This window comes from Neophocaena asiaeorientalis, unplaced genomic scaffold (assembly GCF_003031525.2).
Source record: "Neophocaena asiaeorientalis asiaeorientalis breed wild unplaced genomic scaffold, Neophocaena_asiaeorientalis_V1.1 scaffold257, whole genome shotgun sequence".
In the NCBI taxonomy this organism is placed as follows: Eukaryota; Metazoa; Chordata; class Mammalia; order Artiodactyla; family Phocoenidae; genus Neophocaena; species Neophocaena asiaeorientalis.
Genome location: NW_020172122.1, coordinates 206,640 through 233,302, shown reverse-complemented (window position 1 = coordinate 233,302; position 26,663 = coordinate 206,640). Strand labels below are relative to the sequence as shown.

The following is a 26,663-nucleotide window of genomic DNA, read 5'->3' as shown; positions in this document are numbered from 1 at the left end:
ATTAGAATTATTGCCAAACGATAACTGTTCTGAAAGAATATGTATTTTTCTTCTTCTTTTGCTTGTGTCTCTTTTTGTAGAAATCTTGGTTGCAATTCACTCACAGAACTGAGCTTTGGAACGTTTCAGGCCTGGCATGGAATGCGCTTTTTACACACGTTGTAAGTGAAAAAGAAGATGAATACATGTAAAAAACTGTGTGTAAAAACACCATGAAGTTATTGGTTAGCTGGGTGTAAGCCCAGTTTGAATTCTGGAAAGTATGTCTTGAGAGCCATTTATTTTTTTTTCAAATGAGGAAACTAAGGTACAAAGAGGCCAAGAGACTTGTTTAACCCATATATATGTAACGCTCTGCTTTCCATAGTACTGATCTTTGGCACGGGCAATAAAAGGCACCAAGCAAAAACGCTCAGATTAGCGTTGTCATGGAATCCCACTGATGCCTCTCCACTATGCGAGTGGTCCGTGAAGTTCTGCTTTTGAATTTAACTTTGATTCCTGCTCATGTGCAAAGTTCCTAACTGCTTAAAAGGTATGCAACCCAGAGCTGCAAAGAACTAAGTTTAGCACCCAGTTCTTCAGGGAGCAAAAGGTGTGGGTGCTTCCCCAACCATTATTAGCTCTTTTAAATGGTAAAGCAGAAAGAATTCCTGAACACACACCACAGGGCTCTCCCCAGCCACCCAGAACATTATTTTTCAAAAAGCATATATCTCTGAAGTGAATTATCTGTTGCCAGTAGGAACCTTTGCGGTATGGAAAAAGATGTTGTGTTCAGCTGTAGTGTGAAAAATATAAGGAAAATACATTGTTGTAGCCTAATTCAATATACTTTCTTTGCTGACTACTCTTCAATAAGAAGTGTGGGTTTTACACCCCTTCAGCTCAAAAATTCTGTGATTTCTCATGACACAAGGAAATGATAGTGGGTACGTTCAGTGGCCCGAAGGCGATTTTAGACTCAAGGTAAAGAGCTCTTCTACACCTGGCTTTGGAAAAGACTCTCTTACCTGTCTTGTGGTTCAGAAATCCAGTTTCACACAGTTCACACATTTTGGTTAATGAAGGTGTTGAGGCTGTGTCTGGAGCTGGATTAGCAATTCCTGCAGATGCCTATCTTTAGCGGCCTCCTTCCTTTCCCTTGTTAGTTTGCTGATGCCTACCTTGGGGAGAGAGCACCAGGGTCAGGTTTTCTTTTGCCAGCACAACGGAGAGCAGGCTCATGACACCCCTTCACCAGGAGGTTTTAGTAGCGTCAATACAACGTCTTAAACTCACCACCTTTCCTAAACATCCTATAACACCAAGAGTTCCTTATAAGCATCTGAGTTTCACTATAGTTATGTAGGCAACCCAGGAAAATACATTGTGGAAATAAATAAATAAATCACAGTTTAAAAATTAATGAATTCATTCAAAAACATTCCCTGAGTGTCATGCCCACTGTGTGTCACCACTGTACTAGCTGCTGGGGATACAAAGACGCATAGGGCAGGGACTTTGTCCCCAAGAAGCTTTCATGCTGGAAGGAGAAAGATGGATGTTGATGGGAAAACATATATGAGAGCCATATATGGCTCTTGTGGTCTTCTAGCATCTATGCAGCAGGGTAACAAGGTGAGGGAGGGGAGTGATGAAGTAGAAAATGGGTGGTAAGTTAGAAAAAATTTGTAATGGAAGAGGCACCAACTTGTTCCTTTGGAATTTGTGTGCCTCTTAAATGACAGAAAAAGGTAGTGAAAGAATCAGAACTATCTGGTGTTGGAAAGAAATTAGTACTCGACTCCTAAAACTCGTTCACAGTTACTCTCAAAAGATTGTCCCAGTATAGTCAGTCTTTGTTTGGGGCTAAGTCTTTCTAATAGAAAAAGCTAATTTGCTTCAGGAAACATTTGCCATGATGAGATATAAACTTTATTGCATCTCTTTCCAAAGGCAAGCCACCAAGGGAAGATGCCACCCTGTTAGGTCATTTTACTACCCTATAATCACATATTACTGGGGTGTTTATAAGTTGCCTGCATTAAATAAGTTTGGAAAAAGGCCCCAGCTGAGGTGGATTTATCACAAATTCAATGAAGCTTAGGTTTCCGGGCTCCTCACCTGCATAGCTCCCTTGCAAGGTCTTCAGAGGGGTCCTAGCAGTTTTTGTATTCATAACTTTGCATGTTTTTATTAGATATGATTTCCCAAAGTAGATGAGGTTCAGGCCCCACAAAACCTTGATTCATCACTGGGTTTCAGGTAATTATAAGACAGTAGGTTTCTTGAATGAAGCCTCGATGTTATTGACAAGCTAAGGTGAAGTAGTTAGCAGTGTGGTAGTCTATTTTAAATCCGAAATCTACCTCAAAGATGAGCCAAGAGCTTATTCGTTAATAAAGTACCACTCTTTGAATGGTGGTAGTAATCATATCTCTTTCAGATAAAATCAGGAATGAAATATATTATGGAAAACCAGCAGTGGTTGATGATCCTAAATGTTAAGTATACTTTTTTTTTCCTGACTTTAAAGTGTTTCTCCTTCATTCACCTATGCAGGTGCAGACTGATGGCTTATTTTTAAAAATTCTTTTAGTCACTTCATTGGTTCTAACAATACAAGCTCCATGATTTTAGGAACTGAAGAACTCTACAATGTAGAAAGTCTATGTAACTTAACCAGTCAGAGCACATTCACATGCTGGCTTGTCTGTGGTACATCAATATTGTACCAAGAACATAAGCACTGTGAGAGAATAAGAGGAAAATCAAAGCCTTATTATCCCTATTGAATTATTTACCCCATTGTTGAGAATATCAGTGAGGGAGGTAAGGCCACACCATGAAGGCAAATTGAGCTGCGGTCACAGAGCCGCCCTAATGCTCCCCCATTCAGCTAGCCTTGGTTTCCTTTCGATAGCTATGTACACACAAAAGCTTACACACTTCAGGGTGCTGTCATCGCTTTTTGCTATGTACTAGAATCCTGGCTGCTTCTCAGATTTACAAAGGCATAAACGCTAAAAACAAAAATAACTTGGGTCTGCCCTTTGGGGTGATTCAGGGTGGCTGTTTTATTTGTAATACTTCAAAATTTTGAGATTTTCACACCTAGCAACTACTATACTTTTCTTCTCCCAACTGCATCTTATTCTTCCCACCTGTAGTATTTTCTCCCATGCTGTATGTTTTCTCACTTTCTTGATAGTGTCCTTGGAAGCACAACCTTTTTAATTTTTATGAAATCCAACTCATCCATTTTTCCTTTGGTTGTTTGTGCTTCTGGTGTCATATCTAAGAAACTGTTGTCTAATGCGAGGTCATAAAGATTTACTCCTGTGTTTTCTTCTAGGAGTTTTATAGCCTTAGCTCTTACATTTGGATATTTGATCCATTTGGAGTTAATTTTCATATACGGTGTGAAGTGTAGGATTCCAGCTTCATTATTTTGTGTGTGGATGTACAGTTGTCCCAGCATCATTTGAAAAGACTGTTTTTTCCACATTGAATTGTTTTGGCACCCTTGTTGAAAATCAATAGACCATAAATTGGAGGGTTTATTTCTATACTGTCAGTTCTGTTCCATTGATTTACATGTCTGTTCTTATTCCAGTACCACGCTGTGATTGCAGTAGCTTTGGACTGAGTTTTGAAACCAGGATGTGTGAGTCCTCCCACTTTGTACTTTACCAACATTGTTTTGGTTTATTCTGTTTCCTTTAATTGCTATATGAATTTTAGAATTAGCTTGGCAGTTTCTGGAAAGAAGTCAGCTGGGATTTTGATAGGAGTTGCAATGGAACCATAGGTCGATTTGGGAAATTAGTGAAATTAGTGAAATTTTAATAAGATTATCTTCCAGTCCATGAATCCAGCATGTCTTTATATTTATTTAGATCTTCTTCAATTTCTTTCAACAGTTTTTTACTTTTCAGTGTGAATCTTGCACTTACTTGGTTAAATTTTTCCATAAGTATTATATTTGTTTTGATGCTGTTACACGTGGAATTGTTTTCTTAATTTCTTTTCTGGATTACTCATTGCTGGTGTGTAGAAATAATATTGATCTTATATCCTACAACCTTGCTGAACTCATTTATTAATGCTAACAGTTATTTTCCTAGATTCCCAGGAATATGTCTTGTGGTCTTCCAGTTTCCCAGGAATACATTGGAACATTTCAAAGTCTCTGTGGACATTTCATTCCTCAGCTTTTCTTTTTAAGCTTTTCGGTTGGGCTGTTTTTTGCCCCCAACTCTTATCCATTGCCTCATGCAACCACCATGTTAAAATATTTGCTTGAAAATGTTTTTCAGAAATGCCACCTGAGGAGAGGCTTTTCTCACTAGACAGCTCTGAGTCAGCTCAATGGCAAGCCTTTCAAGTGAGGTCTTCCAGGGGACCACCAGACATGTAAAACAATGACAGTTCTTTGGGAATGAGGCTTTGAAGGACCTCCCAGTCCATGCTGCTCCTTCTGGTACCAGGGATGTGGGCTGTTTCTCAAGGCTACCACTGGCATGGAAAGCAAAGTTCAAGGACAAGTTAAAGCAACACAGATCTCATTTTTCTTACACAAATTAATTTGTTTTCTTTGAATAAATTGCTCCCCAATTTGCTGCCAGCATGTTGGTTAAATTTCCAGAGTTCAGAAGTTGATTCTGACCATTTTTGCCAGTTTTGTTGTTGTAGTTATTGTTGCTTCTATGGAGGGATGAATTTTCAGATGTCCTTCCTCCATCATTTTTACTGATTTTCCTGCAATTTTAAAAAAAATCTATAAAGTCTCAATGTCCATACACTAATTAAATATTTCTCATGAGAGATGATTAAGGTAAAAATAAATAAAAAGAGAAAATATAATTCTCATAGAGGCTTTCCCAGATGGGTAGATGAAGTTTGAAAAGGTATTTCTATATTTAGTGCTCTGCAAATTAAGGTTAAAGTAACAGATGTTTTAACACCCCCCCCTTTTCTTTTCATTCAGGTTAAACACAGGCTTTAGAGTCAGAACTAAGTTCAAATTCTAGCTCGGCTTCTTACTAGCTTGATGACTTACAAGTTATGTAACTTCTCTGTGCCTCAGTTTCCTCATTTGTACAATGGTGTAATATATATATCACATAAGGTTACTGTGAGGATTAAATGTTAAGTGCTGATCACAGATGCCTGGCAACCCAAAATATATTAGTTTTGATAATTATCTTTATAATATTCTGCAAAACTATGCTAATAATTCTTGAGTAGAGTTAACCTAAAGTCAGATATTCTTTTCTTCCTGTTTCTTTTGGGTTTTTTTCCTCCCCTTATTTGTTTTAAAGAACTAAGAAAAAAAAAAAGAAAGAAAGAAAGAAAGAAAAAACTGAGAAGAAAATCTATTCCAGGATTTTGGAATAAAATTTTGTTCCCCAAAATTAATTTGTTTATTTTATTGATATATAAACAAAATGTTATTTATTTATTCAGTAAACATTTATTAAATACCTAGTAAATACTAGGCACTATGTCAGTCACAGGAATAAAAATGACAATAAAGTGTGACCTCTGCTCTCAAGTTGCTGACAATCTAGGAGAGTGACAAGTAAACAGCTGATTGCATACACAGTAACAAAGGCTATGATACAAGAATACACACGGGACTATGTGATGGGAGTATGGCTTTCACCAGTTCCTCTTGGATTTATCTCTTCTTCTTTGGCTCCAGAACCAAGGAATTAGCCCTATTTTTGTCTTTAGCTGGGTAGTTTAAATCATGAAATTTTAAAAAATTTGTAGAGATGAGAGAAAAACACCTTGAATTATGGAAGACACTAGAAATAGTACTTTTTTACAGAGCAAGGGCTTCCTACCAGCATAGTCACTTCGAGGGTTTTTAACCTAAAAAGTTCTTTGGCATATTTTTTCTTTGCTGGCCACTTTTTTTCTATTTTATTGTTTGTTTGCTTGCTTCTCTTCTCCACTTTATCATCTAGAGACCTGGGTAGTTCCCAGTGTGTATTTGTAAGTATTGCAACAGTTTCATGGCTCATGAGATAATTTCTGCTCCTTTTTACTTTCGTCAAAGATTGAGTACTTTAGCTAAAAAGTCATAATTTAGATTTTAACTGGGTTATTGAAAATAAGAGTTATTGGCAAAGAAAAGGATTAAGAAAAAATATACATGGATAAGACAGCCCCCAGAGTATGAAAACAGTGTTGAAGAACACATATAGATATGGAACATGTAGATGCATATAGGAATATTATTTATCCCAGAAAGAAAAAAGGAATAAGGGGTACATTATTTTTTTTAAAGAGTGATCAAAAGAGGTAGATGCAATTGAAAATGAGAAGTTAGGATAACAGAAAATGATTGTACTGTTCAGCACCAAGGTCATTAATTTTATGATGCAAACTTAAATTTCTTCAATAAGAGCTGTTTTGGATTATCATCCATGGCAAGTAAGAAGCCAGAATTGAAGTAATCACATGTTAAGTATCTTTTTAAGTTTAGAACTTTTGTCTTTGGGCTTTCTGTCACGCCTGTTTGGGCTTCTCCTTCAGAGACATGGGAACAACACAAGTGTCACTTACAACAATTGAAAGCATCCTCATGATGACCCTTGAATTGGAAAAACTGTAAGTTGATTTTTCTTACATTTATTTTCACTCAGTTGTTTTTTTAGGTTTGTTTTATTATTTTCTTAAGTCAGGTCTATTTATGTATAATTTTCACTTAACAAAATTCACTATTTTTAAATATACAGTGTGATGTGTTTTGACAAACGTATAGTTCTGTAGCCACCACCACATTTGAGGTAAAGAAAACTTCTGCACTCCCAAAAGACTGCTCATGTCCCTCTGTAGTCAATCCATCCTCCTCTCTCTACCAGCCCCTGGCAACCACCGATCTGATTTTTGTCTGTATAATGTTGCCTTTTCCAGAATATTTTATGAATGAAATCATGTGGTATGTAGCTTTTTGTTTTTGGCTTCTTTCACTTAGCCCATCTGTTTGGAGATTCATCTGTTTTTTTGCACCTGTCAGTAGTTCATTCCTTTTTATTGCTGAGCAGTATTCTAGTTGAGTGGATACACGGTTTGTTTACGCATTCGTCGTTTGATGAACATTTGAGTTTTTTCTAGTTTTTTGGCTATTATGAACAAAGCCTCTGAAAACAGTCACATGTGTGTCTGAACATATGTTTTGTGCGAGCATATGTTTTCATTTCTTTGGGGTAAAATCCCTAAGGGTGGGATTGCTTCATCATATGCTAACTGCATATTTAACTTTTTAAGAAACTGCTAGACTGTTTTCTAAAGTGCCTGTGCCAGTTTGCTTCCCCACTGGCAGTCTATGAGTGTTGCAGTTGCTCCACATCTTCACCTGATTCTTATATTTAAAAAAAAAAATTTTAGCCTTTCTAGTAGGTGTGTAGTTGCATCTCATGGTTTTTGCCACATTTTGCGTTTCTGTAATAGCTGATGATGTTGAGTGTCTATTCATGTGCAAATATATTTTAAAATGAAGTGTCTGTTCAAATCCATTTTTAATTGGATATTGTTATTGAGATTTAGGAGTGCTTTATATAAAAAGCAATGGAAAAAGTCCTTTCTCTCAAATATGTGTTTAGTAAATATCTTCCCCCAGATTGTGACTTATCTTCATTATATTAAAGTGTCTCTGAAGACTAGAAGTGTTAAATTTTTGATGAACTCTAATTTAGCAATTTTTCTTTTTTTTCATATTTATTTAATTTATTTGGTTGTGCTGGGTCTTAGTTGCGGCAGACGGGCTCATTAGTTGTGGCTCATGGTCTTCTTAGTTGTGGCATGTGAACTCTTAGTTGCGGCATGCATGTGGGATCTAGTTCCCTGGCCAGGGATCGAACCTGGGCCCCCTGCATTGGGAACTCGGAGTCTTAACCACCAGGGAAGTCCCTTAGCAATTTTTCTTAGATGGTTTGTACTTTTTTGTGTCTTATCTAAGAAATCTTTCTCTGAGACCCCATTGTCTAACCCATAATGACAAAGATTTTCTCCTATGTTTTCTTCCAGAAGTTGTATAGTTACACTTAGGTCTATGATTCATTTTGTGTTAATTTTCATATATGTTGTGAGGGAAGGGTCAAGTTTCATATTTTTTTTGCAGTTTAAAAAACTATTTCTGTAGGACCCTCTTGTGGCAGTTTATTACACAACTTACTGCACCTTAAATTGTGCCATCCCCCTTACAATATGCAAAGCTAATAGAAACTTTCTGTTATGCCCAGGCTAGTTGAGGGGATTGCATGAGATTAGTATGCGGAAAGGGCCCTGCATTTAGCAGTCTGTTCCAACCGTCTTTGTCAGGTCAGCTGACCAATGACTGTCTTCACCATGCCGTCACACATTGGTCACTGCTCTAGCCTCATCTTCCTCAGCCTCCCACAGCATCTGCCACAATTGCGATCCCTGTCTTGTCAGCTAGATGCCCTCCTCTCTGGATATTAAAAATTATTTCCCTATGTAACGGCAATACTGTTCACACAGAGTACTAAATAAATTAAATTCCTACACAATAATATTACTTAATAAAGATTTGCTATTTAAATTTCCCCAATTGTCTCTCTCATATAATATCATTTCTTTTAACAGCTTTTTGAGGTATAATTGACATACAATAATCTGTGTTCACACACACACATACATACACACCATGAAGACATCACCAAAATCAAAATGTCCATCACCTCAGAAAGTTTCTTAATGTCTCTTGGTAATTCTTCCTTCCCATCGTTCCTCGCCCTTCCCTGTTGCCATGCAGCCATTGATCTGCTTTCTGTCTGCATTTTCTAGAATTGTATGTGGATGGAATCATACAGGGTATACTTTTTTCTAACTGGCTTCTAACTCAGCATGATTATTTTAATCTTCATCCATATTGTTGTCTATATCAGTAATTCATTTCTGTTTACTGCTGAATACTATTGCATTATATGGATGTACCACCGTTTATCTATTCACCATTGATGGACATTTGGGTTTTCAGTCTTTGTCTATTACAGATAAAGTTGCTATGAATATTTGTGTACAAGTCTTTGTATGGATGTATACTTCCATTTCTCTTGGGTAAATACCTGCAAGTAGAATGGTTGGATCATTGGTAAGTGCATGTTTAAGTTTTTAAAGAATACCTATTTTCCATAGTGGTTTGATCATTTTACATCTCTACCAGCAGTGTATGAGAGCTGCATTTTCTTCACGTTGCGGCCAACATTTGCTATGCTCAGTATTTTTAATTTTACATAGTTTAATAGGTGTGTAGTTGTATCTCACTGTAGCATCCCTAATGATTAATCATGTCAAACATCTTTTCATATCCTTATTTTCCATCTGTATATCTTTGAATCTTTTATCTATATTTTTCTCAAGTTTTGAGAGTTCTTTATATATTCTGGAAATTAGTCCTTTATCCTATATGTAAGTTGCTAAGAATTTTCTCCCATTCTGTGACTCATCTTTTCATTCTCTCAGGAGTGTCTTTTGCCGGGCAGAAATTTTTAATTTTGATGGTGTCTAATTTATCTATTTTATTCTTTTATGGATTATGCTTTTGGTGTTGTATCTAAGAAATCTTGCCTAACTCAAGGTCATAAGATTTTTCACCTGTTTTCTTTTTTTGTTTTTTTTTTTTTTTGCGGTACGCTGGCCTCTCACTGTTGTGGCCTCTCCCGCCGCGGAGCACAGGCTCCGGACGCGCAGGCTCAGTGGTCATGGCTCACGGGCCCAGCTGCTCTGCGGCATGTGGGATCTTCCCGGACTGGGGCACGAACCCGTGTCCCCTGCATCGGCAGGCCGACTCTCAACCACTGCGCCACCAGGGAAGCCCTCATCTGTTTTGTTCTAGAAGTTTTATGTTTTACATTTAGATCTCTGAACCAATTTGAGTTCATTTCTGTATATGGTTTGGATGGAAGTTCTTTTTTTTTTTTCTTTTTCACCTGGATATTCAATTTTTCCAGCATCATTTGTTGAAAAGACTATTGTTTCTCCACTTAAATACTTTTGAACCTGAAAGTCAGTTCTCCACATCTCTCTTCTTTCTATTCTGTTCCTTTGATCTGTCTATCTTTACACTCCTATCACAATGTCTTAAAGGTGTAGCTTCATAAGCCTTGAAATCAGTTACTGTTAGTTCTTCAACTTTGTTCTTTTTCAAAGTTGTTTTAGTTATTCTAAATTTTATTTCCATATGAATTCTAGAATTAGCTTGTCAATTTCTATAGAAAAGCCTACTGGGATTTTGATCTATAAATCGATTTGGGGAGAATTGATGTCTCAACAATATTGAATCTTCTGATCCATGAATACTTTATATCTCTCCATTTATTTAGGTCTTCCTTAATTTCCCCCAGCAACATTTTACAGTTTTCAGTGTGCAAGTCTTTTACATCTTTCGTCAGATTTATTCTAAATATTTTATATGTTTGATTCTATTATACGTGGTATTTTAAAACTTTGATCTCTGATTGTTTGTTGATATAAATTAATCTTTTTGTATGTTGATCGTGTACCCTGCAAACTTGATAAACTCATTTGTTATTTCCAGTAGTATTTTAGTAGATTCTATCAGGTTTTCTACATAATCATGTTATCTGCAAATAAAGATAGATTTACTTCTTCCTTTCCATTCTGAATATCTCTTTTCTTTTTGTTGCCCTATTGCACTGGCTAGAACCTTCAGTGCAATGTCAAATAGAAGTAATGAGAGCAGACATCCTTGCCTTTGTCCTGATCCTGGAGAGAAAGTATTTTGTCCTTCACCATTAAATATGATGTTAGGTATTTTGTAGAAGTCATTTATCAAGTTGAGGAAGTCTCCTTCCTTTCCTAGTCTAATGAGGGCTGTTCTTTTCTTTAATCTGGAATGGATGTTAGATTCTTTCATTCTTTTCCTGCATCTATTGCAATGACTATGTGATTTTCCCCTTCTTTTCTTTTCTTAATTTGTTTACTTATTTTTGGCTGCATTGGGTCTTCTTTGCTGCACGCAGGCTTTCTCTAGTTGTGGCGAGCAGGGACTACTCTTCGTTGCAGTATGCAGGCTTCTCATTGCGGTGGCTTCGCTTGTTGCAGAGCACTGGCTCTAGGTGCACGGGCTTCACTAGTTGTGGCACATGGGCTCAGTAGTTGTGGGTCACGGGCTCTAGAGCACAGGCTCAGTAGCTGTGGTGCACAGGCTTAGTTGCTCCGTGGCATGTGGGATCTTCCCAGACCAGGGTTCAAACCCATGTCCCCTGCACCGGCAGGTGGATTCTTAACCACTGCCCCACCAGAGATGTCCTGATTTTTCTTTTTTAGTGTACTAAGTTGGGTAAGTTGATTTTCAAATATTAAAGCAACCTTTCATTCTTGAGATAAACCCCACTTGGTCATGATGTATCATCTTTTTACATATTATTGGATTTGATATGCTAAAATTTTGTTAAGAATTTTTGCCTCTGAATTCATGAGAGATATTGGTCTATAGTTTTCTTGTAATGTCATTGTCTAATCTTGATACGGTGAAAGTTGGCCTTATAAATAAGTTGGGAAGTATTCCCTTCTCTTCAAGTTTCTGGTAGAGTTTGTGTACAACTGGCATTATTTTATTCCTTAAGTGTTCGGTAGAATTTATCAGTTAAGCCACCTGGACTTGAAGCTTTCTTTGTTGGAAGGTTTTAAACTGCACATCCAATTTCTTTAATATCTTTATTCTTGAATAAACTTTAGTAGTGCATGTCTTTCAAGGAATTTGTCCATTTCATCTTGAATTTATTGGTATAAAGTATTCTATAATATTCTCTTATTGTCCTTTTAATATTTATAGTACTTTTCTATTTTGCAGTTTATTTATTTCTACTTTGATCTTTATTGTGTTCTTTCTTCTCCTACTCTGTGATTAATTTGCTCTCGTTTTTCCAGTTTAAGATGGAAGTTGAGGAAGCTGAGTACAGCATTAGCAATATCCCACATATTGACATAATATGTTTTCAGTTTCAGTGAGTTCAAAATAGTTTTTGATTTCCCTTTTGATTTCTTCTTTGACCACAAAGTTACTCAGAATTGTGTTGTTTAGTTTCCAAATATTTGGAGCTTTTTCAGCATTTTTAATTTCTAATTTAATTCCATTGTGGTCAGAGACATATATTGATTGACTAAAATCCTTTAAAAATTTTTTTAAAGTATTTTTTTAAGTTATTTTTTTGCTGCGTTGAGTCTTTTTTGCTTTGCCTGGGCTTTTTCTAGTTGCGGCGAGCAGGGGCTACCCTTCGTCGTGGTGCACCGGCTTCTCATTGGATGGCTTCTCTTGTTGCAGAGCACAGTCTCTAGGTGCGTGGGCTTCAGTAGTTGTGGCACACAGGCTCTAGAGTGCAGGCTCAGTAGTTGTGGTGTACGGGCTTAGTTGTTCTGCAGCATGTGGGATCTTCCCTGACCAAGGATTGAACCCGTGTCCCCTGCGTTGGCAGGCAGATTCTTAACCACTGAACCACCAGGGAAGTCCCAATTCCAGTATTCTTAATCTTTTGTGTAGATCCATATTCCAATCTGGTGTCATTTTCCTTCTGCTTAAAAATACTTCTTTTAACATTTCTTATAGTGAAAGTTTACTAGTAATGAGTTCTTTCAGCTTTTGTATGTCTGAGATAGTCTTTATTTTGCTTTTGTTTTGACAGATGTGGGTACAGAATTCTAGCTTGATAGACTTCAATTCACTACTTTAAAGATGTTATTCCACTGAGTTCTCGTTTACATTGTTTCCAACAAGAATTCTGCTGTCATTGTTATCTTTGTTCCTCTGTATGTAGTGTATAGTTTTTTCCTCTGGCTGCTTTTAAATTTTTCTCTTTATTGCTGGTTTTGAGCAATTTGATTATTTTTTGTGCCTTGGTGTAGTTTTGTCCATGTTTCTTATGCTTAAAGTTCATTGATCTTCTTGACTTTGTGTGGTTTTTTGTTTGTTTTTTGCGGTACGCGGGCCTCTCACCGCTGCAGCCTCTCAAGTTGCAGAGCACAGGCTCTGGACACGCAGGCCCAGCGGCCATGGCTCATGGGCCAAGCTGCTCCACAGCATGCGGGATCCTCCAAGACCGGGGCACGAACCCACGTCCCCTGCATCGGCAGGCGGACTCTCAACCACTGCGCCACCAGGGAAGCCCACTTTGTGTGTTTATAGTGTTTACTAATGTAGAAAAATTTGGGGTATTATTTCTTCAAATTTTTGTATTTCTCCTCTCCTTCATGGACTCTAAGTACACATGTATTAGACCACTTGAAGTTGCTGCACAATTTGCTGATGCTCTATTCATTTGTGTTGTTGTTTTGTTTTGTTACACGTTTTGTTTCATTTTGAATAGCTTCTATTACTATACCTTAATGTTCACTGACCCTTTCTTCTGCAGTGTCTAATCTGCCATTAACCTCATTCAATGTCTTTTTCATTTAGACATTGTTTTTAATCTCTAGAAGCTCAATTTGGGTCTGTTTTACATTTTCCATGCCTCTACTTAACATTTTGTGTTTCAGTTCAGTGTCTGGGTTTCTTAACAACTGAAATACAGTTCTAATAACTTCTCTTCATGTATAATAACTTTTTTTTTTTTTTTTTGTGGTACGCGGGCCGCTCACTGTTGTGGCCTTTCTCGTGGTGGACCACAGACTCCGGATGCGCAGGCTCAGGAGAGCCCCATGTGTAATACCTTTTTAAATGTTCTTTTCTACCAATTCTAACATCTGCGTAGATTATGGGTTAGTTTTGATTGGTTGCCTTTTCTCCTCAGTATGGCTCATATTTTCCTACGTCTTTGCATGCTTGGCCATTTTTCGTATGATAACAGATGTTGTGAGTTTAGTTTATTGTGTGCTATATATATTTATATACCTGTAAAATGCTTGGGCTTTGTTTTGTGTGAAATTAGGTTACTCAAAACAGTTTTATTCTTTTACGTCTAGCTGTTAAGATTCGCTGGGTGGGAGTCCACATAGCCTTTAGTCTGGAGCTCATTATTTGCAACTACTGAGACAAGTCCTTTCTGAGTATCATGAGGTCTTCCAGTCTGACTTGTAGGAAGAGGTACTGTTCCTACAACCCTGTGTGATATCCAGTTCTTCGTATTATTAATCCTTTCTTGTGGTTCTTTTCCTGGCATCAAGTAATTCCTCACACAAATGTACTGACCAATACTGTGTTGAATTCTCAAGAGATCCCTCTGCATACCTCCAGAGTTCTTTGTCTGTGCACTTCTTTTCTCTCTGATACTCTGCTTTGTGAACCCTAGTTACCTTGGTTTTCCCAGACCCTCAGCTCCATTTCCTCAGTCAGGGCGTACACCAGTCTCGGCCTGGACTTCTCTTCCCTGTACCATGACCTGGAAACTCTCTCAGAGAAGTAAGTTAGGGCTATTACAGGTATCACTTCATTCATTTTCCATCTCCTGGGGATCACTGAACTGTATTGCCTGAGGTCCAGTTTCTTGAAAACTGTTGTTTCATATGTTCTGCCTGATGCTTTCATTGTTTCACATGGCAGGTTAAATTGGTCCTTGTTACTTCATCTTGGCCAGTAGCCAATAACATTCTGTAAGTCTGTTTTATTTTGATACAGGGTCCAATTAAAGATTAGTCATTGCATGTCATATCTTTGTTTCCTTTAATCTAGAATATTTCCCTACTATTTTTTTTTTGGTCTTTTATGACATTGGCATTTTTGAAGAGTCTAAGCCAGTTGTCTTGTAAATTGCCCCACAATCTGGATTCGTCTGTGTCCTCATTTGATTCAAGGTAAACGTTTTGGGGAAGAATACTATATAGGGGATGTGTTCTTCATACTTCATCACTTCAGGTGGCCCAGTGCTAAGTTTGATCACTTGATTAAGGTGGTATCTTCCATATCTCTCCATTGTGAAGTTATTTTTCCCCTTGGTAATTGATCAATCATATGAGGTGCCATGCTTTGGGATCAGTGGAGATCCTACTTTCAAACAACTCTTCATCCAGCTGTGCATCAATGATAATCCTTGTCCGAATCAATTATTACATTGATAGTTGCAAAATGACACTTTCCTGATCTATCATTCCTTTTGCATTTATTAGCTGACATGATTCTATAAAGAAGAGCTCCCCCACTTTTCATTTGAAGTATCATTATGAGCTCATGTGCTTTTTTTAAAATTAACTATGTTATACCTTATTATAATGATCATGTTATTCTTTGGAATGTTCCTTTTGTCTAGATTTGGCCAATGTGATCTCTGTTATTGTTTAACCAAATGACACTGTTTTATTACGAGAATAATTTCTAATATATTACTACTGACAAATAGGACCTGAGAAAGGGACTCCAGAAGGTGCGGCCTTACTCAGACTCTTCTTAGAAGTCTGCCTTCTTCCTGTGTACTCTCAACCCAAAGGCTTTTGGGTTGTAAGGAGATACTTCTGAACCAAATTACAGATCAATGTCACCCAATTCTAATCCCTATTCCCTTTTTTCTAGGAATGCCATACCTACTGCCATCCTAATCCTTCTGTTGGGCACCTCTCTCCTCCTCTATATTTATTTACAACAGTCAAGAGCAGCAATTGGCCAACCGACATCTATCCTTTTCTCCAGCCCATGAGCCCCAAGAACTCCTTTTTGCACTGGTCTGTGGTGGCCTTGGACTACCCCTTCTACCTACTCAAGTAACTCTTTTATCACAAATTTAATTACCAATGTTTCCATTTATAGGATCTTACCTAGCCGCATGGCCTGCTGCCTCTGTCAATTTAAAGATACTATTGAGGTTGTCTGTAAGACACTCAAGCTGCGTTGTGACAGTGAATGCCTGACAGACATGACACGCTGTGGTGAGTCTCAATTGTGGGATAATAAATTTTTAATTTAATTTTTTAATTTTTATTTTTAATCAAGGATGATAAATGTTAAAATTAATGATGTAATTGCATTATTTTAATTCATTCATTCAGAGTTCCAGCTCCCTAAGTTTCTAAGAACCACCCCCTTGCTAAAAATCAGATTCTTGGTTACATTATTAAGCTAATAATAGCTCAGGTACCTTGTTAGCTTAATAATGTAACTGATCCGCATACATAAAGGAACGAGAGAAAGGAATGGAAGGGGGAAGGGAATTCACATCAATGACCACATATCCTATGCTGGGCTCTCTGCAAATGAGAACTTATTCATATAGCGCATCACATTTTGTAAACTGATTTATATACATTAAGTCTCAGGTACTCTTTGTCTCATAGGAGAGGTGTAAATATATTTTTGTTTATTTTGTGTGTTTCTGCAGTTTTATAAAGAGTACAGGTGATGCTGTTTTATGTCCTATTTGGAGCCTGAGATTTTCTGGTTCCATAACCAGAAGCTGCTACCTAGCCCTTCTAATGGATGGGACAACTAGTTTATTCTTAGACTGTCTAGCTCTGAGCTTGCTCTGAATCTCAAGCTTTTCTATCCACAAAACACTCAGGGGGTTTCAACTATTTTTCTATATATTAGATTTATTGGCATTAACTTGATGACTTCCAAAATGTGCTTTCATGCCCAGGTAGCTTGAATACAAGTCTCTTTCAGTGATCTAGAGCACATCCTACAAATAACACTTTGCTACTTATATAAAGACAATATTGCTGATTTTTCAACACGTTTTTTTTTTTTTTCTGGCCGTGCCACACAGCTTGTGGGATCTTAGTTTCCCAACCAGGGATTGAACCCAGGCCACAGCAGGGAAAGTGCCGTGTCCTAACCACCAGACCACCAGGGAACTCCCCCAGACAACTTTTTTTACTAATTATATTACTCCCTTCTCCCCCAGATGTGGGCAGAAAAGGCATTTTTAATCTCCTTTTACAGGTGAGAAAAAACAAGATGAGAGGTGTTAAGTGCTATGACCCTAGTGCCCCGATCTCCTGTCCCCAGTTTGGGGCTCTCTGCAAGCCCATGCTCCTCCTTTCTCATGACCCTCCCCTCCTCCTTTGACCCTCACCAAAACTACTTTTAATCCTTTTGGAAGAGAAGCCCAGCTACACAATGGTACACATTACCTTCACACAGTCAGAAGCTTTGGATGGTTCTCCAAGTAAAGCTGGAAATGTTAGAAGTAAAATGAAATGAAAGCAAAGTAGCCAGCTGAGAGAAGTTGCTTGTTCCCTTCTGCAGTTGAAGACCTCAAGTATTATTCCATTGATTTGTTGAACATTCCACATTGGCACATAATCTGGCAAATCTCTTAATTTATACCCCAGATCCCGCCCAAATTTTAGCAAAGAGCCAGGGCAGACATAGTGTTCTTTTCTGTATAGAGCCGTCTGTTATGGGCGCTGGGATATATGGAAGCAGGGACTGAGCAAAGGACTCGGTGGGCGGGTGGAGAAGGACATGTCCAGATGACGACCCGTTAGCGGCGGTTGTTGTCGCGGTCATCTGTGATAGCAGCAAGAACACAAGCACACTGAGGGGGTGGAGAGAGGAAGGACAGGCATGTCCCCTGAGGCAGGACAGGATGGGGTATGTGAATGTGAGAAGTCACGGTAGATCTGCAGAGTCCAGCTGAGTAGGGGAATATTTGTCTTCCAGCCTTGCCTTTCCTTGAGTACTGGCCCCTGGGAGCCAGTGGAGTAATCCTGAATATAGTTACTATATTTCATGCTACAGAATTTTCTGAGTAGATAGCCACTTTTTCAAGAGATATCTTTTTCATATTTTGTTGTTGCCAGTCATAGGCTTAAGTGCGGGTTTCTTTTTCTCCTCAGTGGCACTCAAACTTTGACTGATTCCTAATTTATTTGGCTGTGGACTGACAAAAAGCTGTCCCATTAGTTTTCGATGATCAAAAACAGTCCCTTCTTTTTTGACAGATGAAGAAACATCTATACGGAATGCAGAAGGATCGTTGATGAAGGTGTTACAAGCCCGCAAGAAGAACACCACCCCTGAGCTGACTATTGAGTCCGAGAGGGCGTCGTCAGAGGACAGTGCTGTCAGCTTGTCAGGCTTCATGAATGAGCAGCTGGACTTTAATAATAAAAGTGATATTATCAGTGCACTAAATTACATACTGCTCTATATCCCAAAGGGAAATCTAGGAGATGTGGAATCAGCATTATTACCATTCATTCAACTTCTTTTCTCAAATACACCAGATGGAGATATGCCGCAGGGCCTTCTGAAAGGCAATACAAAGAGCCGTTCTGTTAAACCTGTAGCCAAGAATTCAACTAATAAAAACAAATCGAGGAAACTCCATTTTGCAGAAAATTTGTTAGCTGCAGAAACTCAAGAAAAAGTTGATGAGGTTAAAAAGGAAGAAAAACCTGCCACGCGTAGGCATTCCAACATTTCAAGTGCCATGTTTCATCGCTACATCTTTCAAAAGAAACTGCAAACTGCCCAACCACAGAAAGACAGCCTAGCAAAGATTGAGAGTACAGAGGAAAGGCTGCTGAGAGCGAACAGGGTCCTCAAGGGCCCAAGGGGCATACAGAAAATGCACCTCAAAGCAGTGGGAGATGAGAGCGTCAGGGGGAAACAGAATGCCCAGCCATCTGAGGCGAACACTGCCGAAGAAAGAAGCCTCAGGAGGCCATCCCCAAGAAAGCTGAAACAGCTTCTCATGGTGCAGAGTCCCAGGAAGCTGGTGGGAAAGTCCTCCAACGCAGAGTCTGCATTCCTAAAGGAACACAAGGCAGCAGGCTCCTCTTCCCTGAAACAGTCCTTCAAGGGCAGGCCTTCTGCCTCCATCCCTCCAAAATCCCCGTCTGAGGTTAAAAGCAGATCAAAAGACTTAGCCAACCCTATTCATGTTTTAGAGGATGCGAAGGCTAGTGTTAGAAATATTAAGGACTTCGAACTAATCTCACATACTGGAAAAAAATACATCTTCCATAAAATTAGGTCTCATCGGGTCCACAGAAAACCCAAAGGCAAAAGGAGTCGAAAGTTCAGAAAGAAAAGTTCACTCAATAGAATTATGCTTGCAAGCCCTCCGTTCTCGGTACTGAGGAGTCTCATAAATTCCCCTCCACGAGAGGCTCTTTCATCTTCAGGAGAAGTGACTTCTCAGGAAAAAGAATTATTTTCTCTTTCAGACCCTTCTACAGAAAACACTACTTCAGGAAACAATACTGCACACAATGTTTCTGAACAAATTATTTCTCCAGGAAGCTCTACTCTGCCAGGAGGAACCGGCCCTGGAAACACTACCCATAGGAACGTGTCCCCTGCACCTTCTACTGTTGCTGCAGACAACAGTATGCCGACTGTTCAACACACCAACCAAACACGATGGGAGGACCACAACACGGGCACTGAATTATCCTCTAAGCCCACAGGCTTCGCTTTCCCAGGGCTCACATCCCCGGGTGATCAAGTTGAAACTCAGCTAAACCAGCAGCTACGGTCCCTCATCCCCAACAATGATGTGCGAAGGCTCATTTCTCATGTTATCCAGGCTTTAATGATGAACTGCTCGGAGACCCACGTGCAGCTGGCCTGTGCCAACCTCGTCTCTAGAACAGGCCTCCTGTTGAAGCTTCTCAGCAAGCAGCAGGAAGCAAATGTGTCCGAAGCGGAATGGTATACGGACCGGTGGAAAGCTGACAGCTATATCAGTGAGAGCACAGAAGCCCAGAGTGAGCAGAAAGGGCAGGAGTCAAGTGAGGTGAGGATAACCCCCAACACATGGGAGCTGGACTTTTACTCAGTTTAGGACACGCCATTAACGTGCCCAAGCAGGAATGCCACGGGCTCCTAGTCTGTATCTTATCTTCAGCCATGAAACGGGCTAAGACAGTGATCTCCCACTTTGCTCATTTAGACAGTGTGCCACTCTTCCTAGGGTAGACGAGAAAAGGCATAACACAAGATAAATAAATTGTAGAAGAAAATGCTAATGATAAGATTAATAACATTAAATTTATAGTAGTTTAAGAATAGTTAGCTATTGTTTAGAATAGGTTTGAGAATAGTAAGTTTTCATCCCTTTATCTCCTTGTTTTTAAAAAATTGTTATTTATTTTTTTAGCTCCCAAAAGAAGTTCCAGGATATGGCTATAACAACAAACTCATCTTGGCAATATCCGTATCTGTAGTAGTGACGATTTGGGTTACAATTCTCTGTCTCATTGAGGTAAGGACAATAATTAATTCAGATTCAGAACCCACAAACTGAGAATTAAATCCACCTTTCCACCTACTACTACTTGATTCTTCTCTTTAGTCATGAGGACTGACATACACTTTGTTCTTTTACTGAAAAGTATATTCCTAGATGTTTTTATGCGGGGTTTTTTTTTTTTTTTTTTTTTGGCTGCGTTGGGGCTTCATTGTGGTGCACGGGCTTCTCATTGAGGTGGCTTCTCTTGTTGTGGAATACGGGCTCTTGGCGCGTAGGCTCAGGAGTTGTGGCGCACGGACTTAGTTGCTCCGCAGCATGTGGGACCTTCCCAGACCAGGGATCGAACCCGTGTCCCCTGCGCTGGCAGGCGGATTCTTAATCACTGCGCCACCAGGGAAGTCCCCACAGGATTTTTAAAGGAACTGCACTCCCAGGAAATCTCTATGGAATTGGATCCATGATAACAAGCCATTGGACTATTTTGACAAGTTAGGTTTATAAGAAGGCCAGAGTTGACGTGATAGTAAAATTCCTTCAACTCAAAACACTATGCTGATTTGATGTACTCACCAGTCACTCTCATTCTACTTTTGATTTCTTTCCTTGTTGGCTGAAATGATGAGAGGTATACGATCTCCAAAGTCGTGGAGCTATTAGTCACCCTGGGAGCGGTAAAAGGACATTCCTAAAAGATAAAAGTGTGATATTATCAATTCCTTAGGTTTACTTAGCATCTTTCTTCTCCGGTGTATTAGGAATTGTGTAGATAGGTTCCATTAAACCACTGCAAGTAAAATCCTGCAGCAGGCTACCCTAAAGTATGTCATATTTATAGTAGCCTATTCCTGGAGGTAGCCTGTCTACCTTTAGTTCAGTTACACAGTGGTTTATTACTTTTCCCCACAGGCAGTTGCTAACATTAAAAGAGTGGTTTTAATAAGCTGACAATCTTGATTCTGCCCTACGAATCCAACCTGCTTTATTGACCTTTTCTCTTGTAATGGCCTCCTCCATTCCAGCCAAAGCAGCTCTTCACTATACGCTAGTTACACCATACCCATTCCTACTTTGGTCTGTGCCTTTGCCCATCTAAAATTCCTTTATTTTGCTTTGCCTGTGGAAGTCCTATGAATCTCTGAAAAGCCAACTCAAGTTCAGATATCTTTCTTCATAAAGACTTCCCTGAATACTCCAGCCCTCCTGATCCTAGTCCTGTGAGGTTTGTCACCATTTCTTAGGGGCCATAGCAAAGCAGTCCCCTCCCCTCAGAACTCAAAAAAGTGGTAAGCAGTTTTTTAAAAGGCAGCCCCCCAAGAGAGAAACACCAAGGTTAGCACATCACGGAGCTGAGCAGAGATGTGTAAGGACCAATGGCTTTCTGGCCTAGCAGACTTGAATAAAACCTGACATGATATACAAACTTCTAAAGAGAAATGTGTCTGTCTGCAGAAGGGTTGGTCAGTAGTGAAAGCATAGAAAAGATGAGGAGAGACCAACATGGGCAGTGCCCATCCTCACATTGCCCGAGAGTAGAGAGGGCACCTTAGGCAGCATAACTGAAGAGTCAGGCCCACTAGCCAGGCTGCGCCTGTTGAGGAGATGGACGGATCCAGCTACCTCAGGCCTTCCCATTAAATTCTCGATTCAGCTGATTCCTTTTCTAATTCTGTTCTCACTAAGTAGCCTTCGATTGTTTGATTGTGCTTTAGTGTGCCACGGAGTCCTGTCCCACAGAAGGTAATTCTCTCATTGTGTAGACACGGATGCCCTGTGTGTAGAACAGATGTATTTCTCATTGTCAAGTAATAATTTGGCATTCTGATTTTTGATCAGTCCTGTGATATTGATAAAGTGAGACGGCCACAACAGGAAGACGTGAGTTCTCTCTTGGTGAGGAAGAGTATGATTTCTGAGCCAGGAGGCTGGGGACTGGCATGGGATCAGCTTGCTAGTCATTGGCCATTGCCCAGACTGTACCCTCTACATCTCCAGGTGGCATATGGCCTTTTGCTTTTTTAGAATTTCTGGAAAGTCCCCTTTTTATTGTTTTTAACTTCTATGTAGTTTAACCTTGCATTTGTTTTGTTTTGTTTTGGCCTGTGGGATCTTCGTTCCCCAAGTAGGGATTGAACCTGTACCCTCGGCAGTGAAAGCGAGGAGTCCTAACCGTTATTTCCTCTCCCCGCTTATATGATAAGCTTTTTTTTTTTTTTTTTTTTTATGATAAGCTTTTTGAGGACAGGGGCCATGCAGTGTTCTTCCTATGGTAGACAATAATGGGGTTCAACGGAAGAGAGATGAGGCATTATGTCAATTCCACAGTGAGGAATAATGCAGCCGAATATTTATTTGAAGTAGCATAGAGTCCAGCAATAGACCCATGTTTTCTTAAGACTTTTGAAATGTCATGTTTTAATATTTGAATCAGTGGAAAAAAATGAATTAATGGTGATAGAATAGCTGCCTAACTCTTTGGGGGGTAAATAATAGCAGATCCCCATTTTTCATCTTAAATAAACGTATTTCCATAAATGTGAAGAAAGACCACATAAAGGTATTAGAAGAAAATAAAAGCAATATTTTTATAATCTTATGGTGCGAAAGAGCCTTCAGAGCCTGATGCCACAAGCAGAGCCTTTGATATATTCCACTATCTTGTCTGTGACACCAGCTTAGCACCGATTCATGCCAAGCGTAAGATGAAGAGTTTTCCATATATTGTCTGATTTAATGCCCACAGTCCTGTAAGGATGATATTACTATCCCTCCTTCATAGATGAAGGAGACCAATGTAAGGCCCCAGTGGCCAAACCAAAAGCAGAAGCAAGTTTCACCCGACTGCAAAGCTTGTGCTCCCTACTCCACTCTTTTGTCGTGTCTCCTTAGAGACAAAAACACTGGAAAGATTCGAAACACTGAAATTCAATGAAAGCCAGTATTTCTTTACTATGAAGAGTTGTTTGTTTGTTTGGGGGTGGCGGGGTTTGACCATGCTCTGCAGCTTGCAGGATCTTAGTTCCCTGACCAGGGATTGAACCTCAGGCCACAGCAGTGAAAACGCCAAGCCCTTACCACTGGTCCACTAGGGAACTCCCAAGAGTTTCATAAGTCAACAAGAAGAAGACAAAGAGTCAAGGGGAAAAGGGGGCAAGGGCTGTGAAGAGTAGGTGTGTTGACAGTCTGCCACCATATCTGCCTGTCCTCTCCTCATGGCTCATGTGGGGTGGGTTTTGTTAGCAAGGCCTTTGTCACCTCATGACGTAAAAATCATCTCTAATATTTTCTTCAAGTACTTTTATAATCTGTCTAGAATTTGTTGTATTTCTTTTTTAGTGTGTTTGAGGTAGGGGATCTAACTTTTTCCCCCTACATGAATATCTAGTTGTTTTCAAATCTTTCACTGAATGGTTTATTCTTTCTTCCCTGGTCTAATATACTATCTTCATCTGGACTCTATTCTGTGATCCAGTTATCTTGTCCTGTACCAGTACCAGTATCACACTGCTTAATTCTAGTTGCTCTATAACATATTTTATATCTGGTAGGGCAAGGTCCTACTCTTTGACCTGCTTTTTCATACATTTCATAACTATTCTTACATATATTCCCTACCAAGTGTCAGCTGGCTAGGTTTTATTTAAAAATTATTTTGGATATAAATGGATTGCATTGAATTTGTAGGTTAATTTGAGGAGAACTGACCTCTTTACAACATTCTAAGAGGATGGCATCTCATGCCATGTAAGTATTTCTTCTTAAGGTCCTTCAGAAAAGTTTTAATATTTTCATCACATAGGTCTTACAAATTTTTGGTTAAGTTTATTCCTAGGTACTTTATGCATTCTTATGGATATAGTAAGTGGGATGTTTCTTCTGTTTTTTAGTTAGTTATTTGTGTTATATGGGAAAGCTATTGAGGCTTATATGTTGATCTCTTGATTTTGTATGGAGCCATCTTCCTCATGTTACTTCCAATAAAATTTCGGTTGATTCTTTTGGTCTTTTTAGGGCCCTCATTTCATATGCAAATATGTTTGTCTCTTTCTTTCCAATACTTCATTTTTCTTATCTTACTGATGAAGACCTCCTCCACAATGATCAGTAGTAGCAGTGATCATGGGCATCCTACTCTTGTTCTTGACTTTAAAACAAAGCTTAGGGGCTTCCCTGGTGGTGCAGTGGTTGAGAGTCCGCCTGCCGAGGCAGGGGACACGGGTTCGTGCCCCAGTCCGGGAAGATCCCACATGCCGCGGAGCGGCTGGGCCCATGAGCCATGGCCGCTGAGCCTGCGCGTCCGGAGCCTGTGCTCCGCAACGGGGAGAGGCCACAACAGTGAGTAGGCCCGCGTACCGCAAAAACAAACAAACAAACAAAAACAAAGCTTAGGTTTCTGCTAGATACTTTTATTTTCTTTTCCTACTTCTAAGAGTTTTTATCAGGAATTATCTGTTGAACGTTATCTAAAACAGTTAATAAAATATATCGCGGGCTGCGTGCAAGACCCTAAGTTAGGTACTGTGGAAGAGTCAAAGGATTTTTAAACAGGGTAGAATTCCTTTCCTTAAAAAAGTTATCATCTCACTGGGTAGATAAGATTTAAAGTAAAAAGGAATGAATAAGGATTTGGAAATCGTTGTAATGGATAATCACGATCATGTTTTCTTTCAAAACAGACTTATTCTCATAAAACTGCAAGAGGGGAGGATAAAAGAAGAAGCAGAAGGTAAATATTGGTCTTTGAAAGCAGAATTTTACGACTAGAGGAGAACTTAGCACTCATCTATTTCAATTTCCTCACTAAAGGCAGGAAGAATGTTTAATTACCCTAATGGTTTACCCTAATTTATGTATCAGCAGAATTAGCTCCCCAGCCCAAGCTGAGTTAGAACAGGACTGGCACAGATTCATCTGCTTTCACTAGTCCTTCAAGGAAAGAGGGTGGACGGGCAGGGGTTTTGGTTGTACCTGTTCCTGCTGGCCTGACGCCTGGTTCCTAGGCATCAGGCCAGACCAGAGGCCTTCTAGGAGTCTCTGGGGTTGGGAGGGCCACATGGTTGGGGATTTAGGGGCTGGCCTCACTCAAAGCTGACGAAAGGTAGAACATATCAGTCTCTTCTGTAAACTGGCAAGAAAACTTCCCTTCTCATCCTACTGTTTTTCAGGCCCCTACTCTCTATTCCCTTTATCCAAACCTCATAGAATTTTAACCGGGAGAAACTTTAGACTGTAGTTTGTCTCATCCTTTTAGAATAAGGAACTGGAGAAAGAGAAAGGGAAAATATCTTGCCCCGTGGTCATACTGCTAGTGATTATCAAAAAGAAGAGGGTCCCTTTCCACTGAGGACTTCTCTACTGATCACACTGTGCTTGGGCTGTGAGCTACGTTTTATGTCACAATTCAGTAGACACATACTATATGGACAAAAGTAGTTTCTGAAACACACTTATTGGGCACTCTGATTTTTTTTCTATTCTATTTGTATTCAAAAAGAGTATTTTGTGTTTCCCTGCTGGTCATGGCCTTTAAACTGATTTCACAATTCACTGACCCCTCAGTGACACCCTGCAGTGTGAAAGTCAGAGACGTATAGATAACTTTGCTCGTTGGTTTCAGGTGTTTACTGGGTGTGATTCAACTTATAGGATAGAGCAGCCAGGACAGTAAAAGCACCTTCTCCCCACACCCACACCCCCAGCAAAGGCTGCATGTGCGACCAAGTCCGAAGCGGACTGGCGTGAAGCGCATCTAGAGAGTAACGTGTTTCTGCCCAGCGCCGTCATGCAGTGTTTTCATCGCACGAGGGCACTTGGCCAAGGGCCAGGAAAGGTGAACGGGGCTGAAAATCCTGCCTATACTCCATGCTAAGCCACATGCAACGGTCTCCCCGGAGACACTGGGGGTCCATTTTGGACAGACACAGAGAACTTCTGGAAGGCCAGCACACGTGGAATGATTTTCAAGATCCCGGGCCTGTGGTGATTTTGTTCATTGTGATTATGGACTGAGGTACCCGTTTAGTCCTAATAAGACCAGAGATAACACATTGTGAGAGAGGTGAAAAATGACATGTAACACTAACTGTGTGTGTTTTCCTCCAAGGGGCTTTTTTCGATTTCTGCTGTGTAAGAGAAGCTCAGGGGAAAGTGAAAGTCAGGTAAATTTGAGGAGGATAAAGAACTGTGGCCAGAGAAAGCAGGGGAGATGCAGAATTAATATTTCCCTTTCTGTGTTCTAGGAGGGCTCTTTCGGGAGAAGGCGGCCACTTTGGCTTAGGGATACGTATAGGCCCCTCAACGCCACACGCATGGAAAACATGGCACAAAAGCTACACGACAGGGAGTCTTCTGATGAGGATGAGATATTCTATAAGGATGCAGGGTAAATGATAGGGGACAGTATAAAATTCTCATCTAAAATGAGGAAATAAGGAAAACTGTATTTGTTCCTTTCAAAAGTAAAAGCCTTGGCATTACTCTTCTTACCCCAGGGAAGTCATCAAAGCCCACGCAGAGAAGCTTCTGGCTGCCGATTGGATCGATGAAGAGGCGGGTAAGGAA

The 26,663-nt window shown here is 39.7% G+C and overlaps 1 protein-coding gene across 1 annotated transcript; it reads left to right on the top strand.

Moving 5' to 3' along the window:
• Window positions 1–80: 80 nt before the first annotated feature.
• LOC112403926 (leucine-rich repeat-containing protein 37A2-like) lies at window positions 81–26,488 on the top strand (the record flags this gene model as incomplete). Its single annotated transcript, XM_024751652.1, has 8 exons — window positions 81–161; window positions 6,529–6,603; window positions 15,713–15,831; window positions 17,848–18,126; window positions 18,394–19,649; window positions 20,013–20,151; window positions 25,802–25,932; window positions 26,342–26,488. Coding segments are annotated over 8 exons (2,227 nt in total), but the record flags the coding sequence as incomplete, so codon positions are not given.
• Window positions 26,489–26,663: the final 175 nt, after the last annotated feature.